Source organism: Narcine bancroftii, chromosome 9 (assembly GCF_036971445.1).
Source record: "Narcine bancroftii isolate sNarBan1 chromosome 9, sNarBan1.hap1, whole genome shotgun sequence".
Classification (NCBI taxonomy): domain Eukaryota; kingdom Metazoa; phylum Chordata; class Chondrichthyes; order Torpediniformes; family Narcinidae; genus Narcine; species Narcine bancroftii.
This window is the reverse complement of record NC_091477.1, coordinates 35,939,037-35,951,626: the sequence shown is the minus strand read 5'-3', so window position 1 is coordinate 35,951,626 and position 12,590 is coordinate 35,939,037. Positions and strand designations below refer to the sequence as shown.

Here is a 12,590-nt window from a genome sequence, read left to right as displayed (position 1 = left end):
ACAATGCTTTGAAAAAAAGTTATTTTTTTAAAAATTAGATGAAATTCATCGGTTCACATTGTGTCTTTAACGTCAAGTAACATCACACATGTCTTCAGATGGCCAAGATCCCCCGATGTAAAGCCGCATATTATGCCCATATGCGACTGTCGGGAGGCCACTTGAAAGTGCAGGAGGAGCATGAGCATGCGAGGTGAACTTTGTAACCCTCCTCCGGGAGGGATAATCGCCGGAGAACTGAGGTGTCTCTCCCCCCCCCCCACCGGCACCTGAATGCAGCCGCCTGAAAGCAGCTGCTAAGGGGATAACAATCAGCTGGCGAGCGCCTGACAGCCTCTGCCCCCCGGCACGGGACATCAGGGCAGGGGCAGCCGGCGTGGGTTGTCATTGCTGGGGCAGCAGGCGCAGGCTGTCCCCCTACTAATCCCACTGCCCTGCTCTCTTCCCAGAGCCCTATATCAGTCCTCACACTGTGGGGCGGCCGGCGTGGGCTGTCAGCGCAGGGGACTGATATAGGGCTGTGGGGAGAGAGCGGGGTGGTGGGATCAGTGTGGGGATGTCCTGCGCAGGACATGGGGGGGGTGGTGTAGGGGCCCTGTGAGAAAGGCTAGTCTAGATCTTCAGCAGGTAGTAAGTTAGCTAACATGAGGGTTACATATACTTGATCTCATCCTCACCAATTTAACTGACAAGTGTACGTATCATTGATAAAATTGGTAGAAGTCACCACATAAATGTTTGTGGGAACAAAGTCCTTGCTTCACACCAAACATATCTCTATTGCATTGGCAGGCTCTATAATTATGCCCAGTGACATAGATTCTGGTCCGATAGCTTAACACTGTGTATCAATGAAGTTCTGTGGACCATCAGTGACTGTAGTACACCACCACAATCTTAAATTTCGTAGTTTGCTGTGGAGCGATTCAGCACAGAAATGAGTCCTTCTTCCCATTTTTCCATTCACACTATTTTCATTTCCTTATGTTGGGACCACATCCTTCACTCTCCAATGCATCGGATTAACCCTGGTTCAATGAAGAGTGCAGAAGGGAATGTCAGGGCAGCACCAGACATCTCGAAAAGTGAGCTGGCAACATGATGAAATGTTAATACAGGACAGCTTATGTACCAAAATAATAAATTCAGAACAAATGATCTGATCAAAGCTATGTAGTTCTACAAAAAGCTCCAAGTACACCCCTTCCAAGCAAAGGTCGGACCAATGAACAGCACAGACCTTTGTGCTACCACTTACTCTGCTATTTTCTTCATTGTAAGAATATTCAGTTTGGTTTTTTCCCCCAAAATTATCAACTACAAATTTTCCACATTAGCCAAATTTTTGCCTTCTCACCTAACCTGCGAACATCTCTCTACCCTCCTCACCCCTCCCCCCCTTATATTTTTTTCTTTTGTTGGGTTTGTCTTTTGTATATCTTCTACATTTCTCAAAGTCATTAATGTATATCATAAAACATCTGGTCCGAGCATTGATCCTAGGTTGCCGATCCGAAAATAACCCTGACCCTGATTTGCTGCTTCCTGCTTGTTGTCCAGCTCTCTATCCATGGCACTATTTTACCTCCAATATCAGAGACTCTTGTTTAACCTTTTTTGAGACACGTTGTGTCTTACTTTCCCGAAGTCCAAATGCGATATGACCAACGGTTCCCCTATCCTTGCTGAAACTTTCTCAAATGATCTTCAAAGAATTTGTCAAAGTATTAAACCATACTGACTCTATTTGATTAGATTAATTTAGGGAGGAGGTGAATGAATGAGGGCAAGAATTGGTGGGTCCGGTTATAATCGTGGAACACTGTGATGGTAATGAAAAAAAATTCAGAAGATGTTGCCACAACGATTGGGTTACATAACATGGGTGAACTAGAATCACTGAGAGACACAGCATGGAAAGAGGCCATTCGGCCCACCCAGTTCACACAGCTCAACCAGCCTTCCCTTTTAAAAATATTTCTTAGGAAATTGCTTGGTAGCTTCATTGGCCTGTCTGTCCAGAACTGCTCACATATAATTGAGTCTTTTTTTTAATAATTGTTTTTAACTTCCAACACACAAATTTAAGTTTATGTGTCACAAAATGCCTAGTACAGTGAGAATGGTCCTTCTGCAAATGGCCTGGCAGTTTATCTCTAACTTCCCTAAAGTGGTATAAAGAAAACAATTTAAAGGCTACAGGATTACAATGAAAGGAGCAGCATCAGGATTTGTTTCCTGTGATTCAGCTATAGTTGGAGAAGTTGGGTCAGTGGCTGTTTGTTTATTCCTTCAGGGTGCGGTGATGTGATCTGTGGTAACTTCTACTTTGAGAATGAACCATTCGACAACTTCAAGGTCGAAATAATAACTTTTATATGGAGCAGAAAAACCACGTATGCACACAAGAGGCTTATCTTCTTCCTCTTACACACAGCATGGCCTCCAAGCTATGTAGAAGGCAGATAGGAAGTAAAGAAGACAAACAGGAAGTTAAACCCCTCCCAGCCTCACTTTAAAACAGCTCAGATTACAACACCTCCCCCCCTCCAAAAAATCCAACATGCCCCAAATACAAAAGAACAATGGTGTCATTAGCTTGTCTACTCCTAAAACTTATAATAACATCTCAACAACAATCCAATAATATAAAAACATCCAAAAAAAAGTAGCAGATTTTCACATTCAATCTACTAAAAAAAAACTGTCCAATCAAAGATTTAGTCTTGTCAGGAAGTTTGCAAGTGTGCTGTGATCTGCGCACTACTGCCGATGACCCAGCGGGCACCGCTGATGAAGGTGTTTTGGGCAGATCCAGTACAGAAGGATGAGGGGACCTCAGAGATATTTCAAATGCTGAAAGGCCTGGACAGAGTAGAAGTGGCAAGGATGTTTCCTATGCTAGGGGATTCTAAGACAAGAGGGCCTAATTTCAAGATAAAAGGTCACCACTTTACAACAGAGATGTGGAAACATTAGTTAGAGTCTATGAAGTCCCTAAATTAGAGTCACAGGCAGCTGTGGAAGCAAGGTTGTTGATTGTATTTAAGACAGAGATTGACAGGTATTTGATTAGTCGGGGCATCAAAGGTTGCAAGGAGAAAGCCAGGGAGTGGGGCTGAGTGGTTAGATGGACCAGCTCATGATTGGAATGGCGGAGCAGACTCATTGAGCCACTGGTCCTACTTCTGCTCCTGTATCTTGTGATTTATTCTGCTTTGCAACACCTTGCCATATTTTGTACCTTAAACATGGATATTTATGAAAATGTTTTGGCTGCAATTAAATATTAAATTTTATAGTTCTCAAATAGCTCAAAAAGTATCAGATCAGGGTCACGAAATTCCAGTAATTTCTTGCTTGAAAGGATTGTTTCAGCAGTAGTTGGGAGAAAGAAAAGTGACAACCAAATGAGACGCAGTAGAATTCTCAGTCATTCCCCACTCAAATCTATTATGCATCTAACAGGAGAGTGGACAATGTAGATGAAGGAGCTTTTAATCATATTAATTCAAGCATAATTGTCAAATGAAGAAAATAAACCCAATCAACAACTTGCACAGGTTCGGCATTCTTCGCAGCCAAGAATTTCATGTATATTGTAACGTAGTGGCAGGCAGGAAAATTGAGGAATTCCATGACCATTTCTCTGTCTGATCAATTCAAGCCATAGACAACCCTCCTTACCGTCAGCATGACCACTATTGGTGTCATTGGCAAACCTTTGAGTCATTCACAGTCATATCCAGACTAACAAACTGTACTGGAGGAAGTGACAGTAGCTTCCTCTGATGTAACAAAGCAGGATGTTGGAGGAAAATTCTGTTGAAGCCACTCGTACCTTTTGATGTAATGAATTAAAAATAAACTATGAATTGTTAATTTTGGAGAATTTTCTTGTCCGCTGTGGGAAGAGAAAATGGTCAAATACCTTCAACGCTTTTTTTTTGTGTTAACTGCTTTGATTTGCAAAATTACTATTTACAAAGACAGAGAATTTAAAATGCACTGAAAAGTTTGTGTTTATGATCTCTTGTTTTGTCCAATAACGGTTAGTGCCACACTGCTACAAGTGCCAGCAACTTGTGTTCAAATCCGGGCACTGTCTCTATGGAATTTCTTTGTTCTCCCTGTATCTCAGTGGGTTTCCTCCAGGTGTTCTGGTTTCCTCCCACTCTCCAAAAACATACCAGGTCATAGGTCAACTGGGTGTAATTGGGCGGCCCGGGCTCATGGGCCAAAAGGGCCCGTTACCATGTTGTATTAAAAAAATTTAAAGTTCTTTGTTTCAGATGCCTCCCAATCTATCTCATCTGAGTAACTATTTTCCAAGTAAGCAAATGGCTCCATGAAAAGCATTTGCTATAAATATTTCTGTACTGACCAGTTGGTCATTTGAGTCATTGAGTAAAACAGCATGGAGACATCCATCCTGACTGGTGAGCACTTATCATTTACCAGGTGTCCATGAAGCAAATCAAATTATTTTGTTCACAACAGTTCTACTGTAGTTTGCAAATATTTTTGAAGTGAGAAGTAGACAAGGATTTCATGCATTTTTCATGAGCGGAAGTAGTATTTGTATTCAGCAATTCCCTCTGTAAACTTGAAAAATATTTAAACATATGATTTCTTAAATTAAAAATATTGATGGGCATTCCTTGATGACCTTCAGAGTGTTAACTATTTCTATTCCATTTGCTGACCAGATACTATCTGTTTGTATTGCAGGTAAAATCCTCTTCAGACGAAGTCACATCAGGGATGTTGCAGTAAAGCGGCTGAAGCCAATAGATGAATATTGCAGGGTAAGTCCCCACCAAACTCTGGAGAAGAAAACTGATGATCTTCAGTTCATTATTTTTTTTCCCATTTTTGAGCTGAGCGTGTTTATAAAACCATAAGGCATAGGAGCAGAAATAGGTTATTCAGCCCATTGAGTCTGCTCTGCCATTCAATCATGAGCTAATCTATTTTTCCTGGCTTTCTCCCAAAACCTTTGATGCCCTAACTAATCAAGAACGTATCAATCTCTGCCTTATATACACCTAATGACCTGCCCTCCACAACTGCCTATGGCAACAATTTCCAAAGATTTACCACCTTCTGGCTAAAGAAATTCCTCCACATCTCTGTTCTGAGAGGATGTCTTTCAATCCTGAAGTCCTAAACCAGGGGTGGGCAACCGATTTATATAAAAAAAAAAACCAACAACAAAAAAAAAACTCACGTTCCACCCTATACCATAAGCCCTCTGTGATTGCCAAGGTATTGCTTAAGGTGGTATGTGAGTGGGAAGGGAAGGTTGAGAACCACTGCTCTAGCTAGACCCAATTGTTTCTGAAATATTCCATTTGAGAAAAAATTGTTATTGGCCCATTCCCTTTGGAGTTATGAAACCGTGCATGTAATGAGTCAATTGGGTACAATTAAAACAGTGGTTTTCAAGTCTTTTTATTTCCCCTCGCCTACCACCTTAAGCCTACTTTCATCCTTCATCTTTTCCCTCGCTCTGAGGTTTTATTCACCTTCTGCATGTTTTTAAAAACTTCCCAGACCTCTATCTTCCCACGATTATTTGCTTTTTTTGTATCCTCTTATATGCCTTCTTTTGCTTTTATTTTGGCCATGTCTTCCTCTGTCACCAACAGTTGTGACATTTTTCCATTTAAATATTTTCTCTTATTTGGAATGTAGGTATTTATCCTGCATCTCCCTCATCTCATGCAGAAATTCCATCCATTGCTGCTCTGCTAGCTTCCCTACTCATGTCCCCTACCAATCTACTTTGGCCAATTCCTCCCTCATGCCGCTATAATTCTCTTAACTTCACTGAAATACAGACACATCTGACTTTAGCCTCTCCTCGTAAAACCTCATTCAACTCAAATCATATTGTGATCACTGCCCCCTCATGGTTCATTGACTCGATCCTCTCTAATCACCTCCAGTACAGCCAATCCAGTACAATCTATTTCTGTCAATCCCCTAGTGGGCTCATCAACAACCTGCTCTAAAAAGCCATCTCGTCATGATTCTATAATTCTCTCTCTTGCGATCCAGCCGCAACCTTGGTTTTTCCAATCTACTTCCATGTTAAAATCTCCCATAACTACCATATCATTGCCCTCTGACTACCCTCTTTGCTGTTATGGTCAGACTAGTGGCACAGTAAGTGTTTGGGAAAGTGCAATTGTAAAGTTCTGTCTAAAATTGCAGATGTCCCAAGTCTTTTCTCAAAATATACTAATAAATACACTTGTATCATCATTTACTTCTAATTTAAAAAAAAACTACAGTTTCATAAATTTCTGTTTCTCGATATAAAGAAGAATAACTACATTTTGTCCATAATCAAATGACATTCTCTGTTCCTGGAAGTATACTCTTCCTCTACTTCAGGGTAAACATTACTTATTTGCAAATGAAAATATTGATAATTCTAATTCATGTGAACTGAATTGCTAGGGCAACAGCCAAGGGATTTCCTGCAAGCTCAATCACCTCAATCATCTACTTCAGTATAAATTCAAAGCAATAAGTGCACCAGATTAAGTGTTGAGTTCACTATCAAGAAATATTTTTTTTCCCATATATAAAGTTTATTCACAATATTTTATTTACAAAAAAAGGAAATGTTCAAAGTCTTTTATATCTTTTGTGTTATAGCTGTACATTTCCATCAAAGTACATTTGTTCCCTATTTAGTACCATTAGCACCACTCTGGCATCTTGTCATTACTCTCTTGTTTGAGGGGCTTCCCTCTGTCTCAGCCTCTCAATGCCCATAATGGAAGGACTCTAGACAGTGGTCCTTCGCCTCAGTACCCTTACTTTGGCTGGGCCAAGCCTAAGTGCGTCCTTCAGCACGTTCTCTTGCAGCCTGGAAATAAAATCTCTCATGAACCTAATTGACCTGAATGATGCAATTAGTGTGATTGATCTCACAATTCTCCAGCACCTTCCCTTCTATATTCAGTTTGATGGGACTGATGAGAAACACAAAAATTACAGATGCTCAAATCCTGAGGATACGAAGAATTGCTGGAGGAACTCGGGTCAGACACCACCCACAGGTAGAAATGGTCAGTCAACCTTTCAAGTCAAAACCATGTGTCAAGACCAAGATACAGTGGGGGAAAGAAGCCAGGGGAGGGATAGTGTATCAAACAGAAGGTGTGGGAGGTGGAGGGAGAGAGAGAGAGCGAGAAACCATTTGGAAGCAGGTGTGGAAAAAGAAAAGTTAGGGAGAGAGAGAGAAAAAAAAATACAGGAGTTGGTAAAGAAGAGATGGAAACAGTGGGCCAGATCTTTTGGGGGGGGGGGGGGGTGGAGGTGGAGGGAGGGGTAGATTAGCTCAAATAAGAAAAATCATTCTTCTTGATGTAAGGTTTAAGGCTGTATTTCAACTCCATTCTGCAGACATGATGTAAACATAAATCCATTTCAAAATGAGTGTCGTGGTACTATTTAGGCTAGTGGGTCTCTATGCATATAGATGCTCTGTGGTTAGAAAGATATTACTTAAGGTGGTATGTGATTGGGGGGAGAAAAAGGGTTGAGAACCACTGATTTAGGCAGTAGTGAAAATTCACCCTACACGCTTGTCACGATTGGACTTTAGCTGGTGACAGGAAACCTGATGTTGGCTTCTGTTGGCTCCACTCAGGCGTGGAATATTTGGATGCAGCTTTTTTTAAAAGTCTGGGAGAGAAGTCGTTAAATATCATTGTCTGACTGCTGTTCAATTTGCTCTGCTCAACCCAATTCCCAGAAATTAGAAGACTCCTGTTTCCATATGTTTATCTGTCATCACAGCCAGGGAATTGTAAAGAATGGCTTCCCTTCTCATTCTGTGCTGACATGAGAATCTGTCCTTGGTTCCCATCTGTTTCTCATCTGCATGCTTCTGTAGCTCACAAACATACTGGCACCAAACATCTCTCGCTGCTGTCAAATATGATTCTTGCATGGCCATACTGCTTATTTTGCAACCTGTAATGGGTGAATTAAAAACACACCGAACTCAGCCAGTCTTTCAGCATCCACAGGAGACAAAGATATATTGCTGACGTTTCGAACCTGAGCCCTTCTTCAAGGAATAAGTGGGTATTTCAATGAATATTCAAGGAATAACTTCCTCCAACTAAATACAGTAATACCTCTGGTGTCTGGCATCTATGGCGATTGGCTATTGCCGGCTTTTTCTCACACTTTGATGAAGGGCTCAAGCCTGAAACGTTGGTTATGTTTCTTTACCTTTGTTACATAAAGGACAACTGTTTGACCAGCTGTGCTTGCCCTGCATTGTGTCATTTTTTTTTACTTATGGCAATTGCTAGACACAGGATAAGTGAATTTTTCAGTTGCTCGAGATTAATTAGTGAACTAACGGCGAGGCATGTCCATTTTAAACTTCTGGGTTTTTTTTGTGCTGGTTGCGTGAATTCTGGATGACAGGGTTTTACTGGGAAAATTAAAACAATTATTTTTGAAGCCTGCCATACCTGCCCACAGTCTTCATCCCTCTTTGAAGATTGGATGTAACTTTACTACCCAGGACCTTGTTCTCTTGATCTTGAGACAAACTCCTGAATGCATTTCCACTCCATCACTAAGAATGTCTGCAGTACATTTTTTTAAACTTTATTTTGCCTAAACAAACTGTGGTTCATCTGCTCCTGTAACCTTCATCTATGCTTTTCTTAATTCTAAACTCAACTTTTCCCTGCTGTCCTTCCACTCGCACTTCCCTCCTACTCCAATATTCCACTGCCGAAAACATAATTTGCATTATGTTCACTTTGCCCATTATCTGTGTGTTCATTGACTACGTTGGCATCACGTTAATACTTCAATTTCAAAGAACCAATTGCTGCCTTCTTTCTCTTCTCCCATATCTTCCAAGTTCTTGGCTTTCAACTGATGAATCAGTCTTTTCCCAGTTTTGATCTCTTACCTGTCCCTGATTTTAATCACAATTGATGGACATGTAGATTATATGAGCTGCAGATGACCATTTAAAATACTGGTGTAATCAATACAACATTATTAAGGAAGCGATGAAAACATATATGATATTACTTCTTCATTATCATTCAGTTTGAATGTTTCCTTCCATACTTGGGTAAGTATCTCTGAATGCCACATCCACTTCAAGAGAAAGACAGGAGGTATTGGTCCATCGTACACACCAGTACGTTCAATAAGGTGGCAAGCAGTGAGAATATAACCACCTTTTAAAACCATGATTTTAATGAGTGCAATTCTGAGGAAAACTGAATTGAATGCTTCTGGCTCATCATTCAAAGAAAATTTGGTAAAACAGATTGAGTTACAAGATAAAAATGCAGAAGTGTCAGATGAACTCAGCAGGTTTTGCAGTGACCATAGGAGATAAAGATATAGGAGTTGAAGAATATGTTTGAATCAAGTGTACATAATCATAGGATCCAAGCATTTTCACCCGTCCCTGCATCCAAATCAAAAATATTTTAAACTCATTTCACAAAGTTAAGATTCAGGTTTCTTTTATTATGTAACAAAACAGATGTAATATTGCACGAAATTGCATCCGCAGCAATTGCCTGGCACCCCTTAAAGTCAGAGAGAGTCATGTCACCGAGTGTCCGAGGATTTGCCTGCTCCACTCCCATGGCCTCTGCAGCCACATAGACTTCAGCAGCAATGCAAGTTCCAGATCCAAACCTCTGACATGATCAGGAAGCCATCAACGCCCAAAGCCACTCGGGAGCCTTTCCCGCCCTCATCATCCTCTTGCATCCTAGTTTCGATGCCTGCTACCCCTTCAGCCAATCTCGAGCCAGTCTCTAGCAGTCTGCAGTAAAACCCGAAAGTTTGCAGACACTGTCAAAGGACACATGCCAGGCTGCAGACTTCTGGACAAAAAAACACAATGCTGGAAAAACTCAGCTGGTCTAACAGTGTACTTTATATAACAAAGATAAAGGCACATAACCAACATTTCAGGCTCAAGCTCCTCATCAAGGTTTGAAAACATTTTTTTCATCTTTATCTTTGCTATATAAAGTACATTGTTGGACCAGTTGAGTTTCTCCAGCGTTGTGTTTTTTGTCCAGCAGCCTGGTGTGTGTCCTTTGACCACAAGTCTCCAGCAGCCCGCTGCCTGCATGTGTTCCTCACCTTGAGATGCCAAAAGCCCACCACCTACGTGTTCTTCAGCCACTGAGACCCTCACTGCTCTGCACCCGTAGGGTCGTCTCCTCTGCTTCTCCTTCTCAAACAGGGGGTGTTTTTGACTTTTTATTTTGTACCCTGCTCCAGTCCTCTGCATCCCCATAGCCCACAACCCTTCAAGGTCGTTGCCGAGCACAGGTGCCATCATCCTGGTACCAGACCCCGCAGTCACAGGATTTTAAAATGAAATACTCAGCTTCTTTAACAGGCTGTTTAATGCCTGTAGGAGCTGTCGGTGGTTGGAGTGGGCAGGAGAACCCTCCAGAGGAGACTGTCTCCTCTCACGACTCTCTACGGGTCCTCAGCTGCCACAGTGCTTTCATTGCACCAACTCCAGCAGTGCCACCATTTTAAAAAAGAACAATTCTTCTTTAATTGTTACTGACCAGTGAAGAATGCGGTTTTTGTGCTGCTTGGATCTCGTTGTTTCTTGCACATAATTGTGGATAAAAGTTCTCGTGGGTAACTCCTGAGCAGCAGAATTCTGCCTCTCGATTTCTGCCCCATTTAATGGGATACATTTGCAATCAATTTGCAAGAGAAATAACATAAACTGAAAATAATCCAACTGAACAGATTAATGTTGCCAATCAGTTATTAGTTGTTAAAGTTTGTCATCCAGAAAGCTTAATATTATTATCTTGAAGCTGCCTTTGTGTGAAATGATTGCATATTAGTGTTTGTAGAAGCAGAGAAATGTTGTACAGTATTTAAATATTTTTGGTACCGTATATCCTGTTGCAGCCTGCTTTTTTAAAGAAAAATATGGCAAATCATGAAGGACCGCTGAAGCCTGTTGAAATCTGAGTACAATTAAGCAATCATGAGTAAACATCAACAATCCCTTGAAAATATGAGGTCTGACATTCAGATTTCAGTTTTCGGACTTGTCTCAACATTATCTGATTTTGCAATTCTCTGCATGAAAGCAAGAGATCCAACAATTCTATTGCATAGTCCAACAAATTTATTGCATTAACTTGTATGCAGACAATCTCAACAATTTGCTTTGATTCTTGTGTGTTTTCAGTCGTGACAGAAGACTAAAGCAGGTCTTAAACAGGAGGGTAAATAATAGCAGAGCTGGGCAAACTTGTCCTGTTCCACTTTGTGGGGTTCAAGGCTTCTGTCATCTTCCAGGTAGATTCTCCCCTGAATAACTTGGTGTCCACTCACATCTTCCTCCATCTCTATTTCTGTGAGCTATAATCACCACAAATAGCCCTGATCCAACTGACTCCCAGTTTTTGTCACCCAAGACCTGCTTTTCCAATTGAAGAAATTGTCTACAGAGTAGTGTTGGGTGTGGAGCTGATTTCCCTAGTGCCCTTATTTCATGGTAACTAAATTATTCTTTTAAGTCAGATCTTCTATTCATAAGTGGCTTTGATTTTAACTTTGATATGATGTGAGAGTTTATAATCATATATACTAGTACAATATAGAGATGCACTGAAATTCTGACTTACTGCAGCCACAACATGTATATAAGATGCACAGACAACAACAATTTAATTTATAAATTATGATTGTGCACCATGGGACAGAATAATAGATAATAAATATTTTAAAAAGCAGATAAATGTTTACAGCTGTAGTTAGTGTAAGAAAAAGTGATATTTTAATAATGCAGACTGATTTGGATGGTTCAGGTAGGTTTAAGTGTCTGATAGCTGGTGGGGAAAATAAAACTCTATTCAAGTGATGCTTTTGTAACTTATGCCTGATTGTGCAGTGAAAAGAAATCATGACCAGTGCAGTGAGAGATCCTGTTATTGGCTGCCTCCTTGAGGTAACGCCTCACATAGATGCCTTCTGTGGATGGGAAGTTGTAGCCCGTGATGGACTTGGCTGAGTTTTCCACTTTCTGCTGCCTTCTGCAATCCTGGGCTCTCAAGTCTCCAAACCAGATGGTAATGCAACCAGTCGGTATACTTTCCACACTACATCTGTAGTTCGAAAAAGTGTTTGAAGATGAGCCAAACCTCCTCAAGCTTCTTAGAAACCAGAGGCATTGGTGTACCTCTGTGGTGGCTCCAAGGGAGGCCTTCCAATATGTGGACTCCCTAGTACTAACCCTCTCCACTACTGCCAATGAAGACAGGTGGATTTTAGCTTTGAAAAATTCTTTAGTTGCTTTAGCACTATTTTTGGAATCATTGCCTTACTGTAGGATGAAGCACCACCATGAGTTTGGAGGCACTTGCTCAAACATGAGCAGATGTTTCTGTATGCCTCAGAATTCATTTTGCTACTGCCATCAACAGTTGCATGCCCCCTTCCTGAAGTCCATGATAAGCTCCTTGGTCTTGCTAACATTTAAAGTAAGGTTGTTGTTCTAGCACCGCACAACCAGAAGATACTGAAGTCAC

General features: G+C 41.0%; 1 protein-coding gene across 4 annotated transcripts in view; it reads left to right on the top strand.

The window, feature by feature from the left end:
• The window catches only part of sh3pxd2b (SH3 and PX domains 2B), a 265,721-nt gene that overhangs the window by 122,320 nt on the left and 130,811 nt on the right, over nt 1-12,590 (top strand). For all 4 annotated transcript variants that reach the window (XM_069898788.1, XM_069898789.1, XM_069898787.1 and 1 more), the window contains one exon: nt 4,732-4,808. In XM_069898788.1, the coding sequence (XP_069754889.1) occupies nt 4,732-4,808 (77 nt within the window). The remainder of the gene's footprint in view (nt 1-4,731; nt 4,809-12,590) is intronic.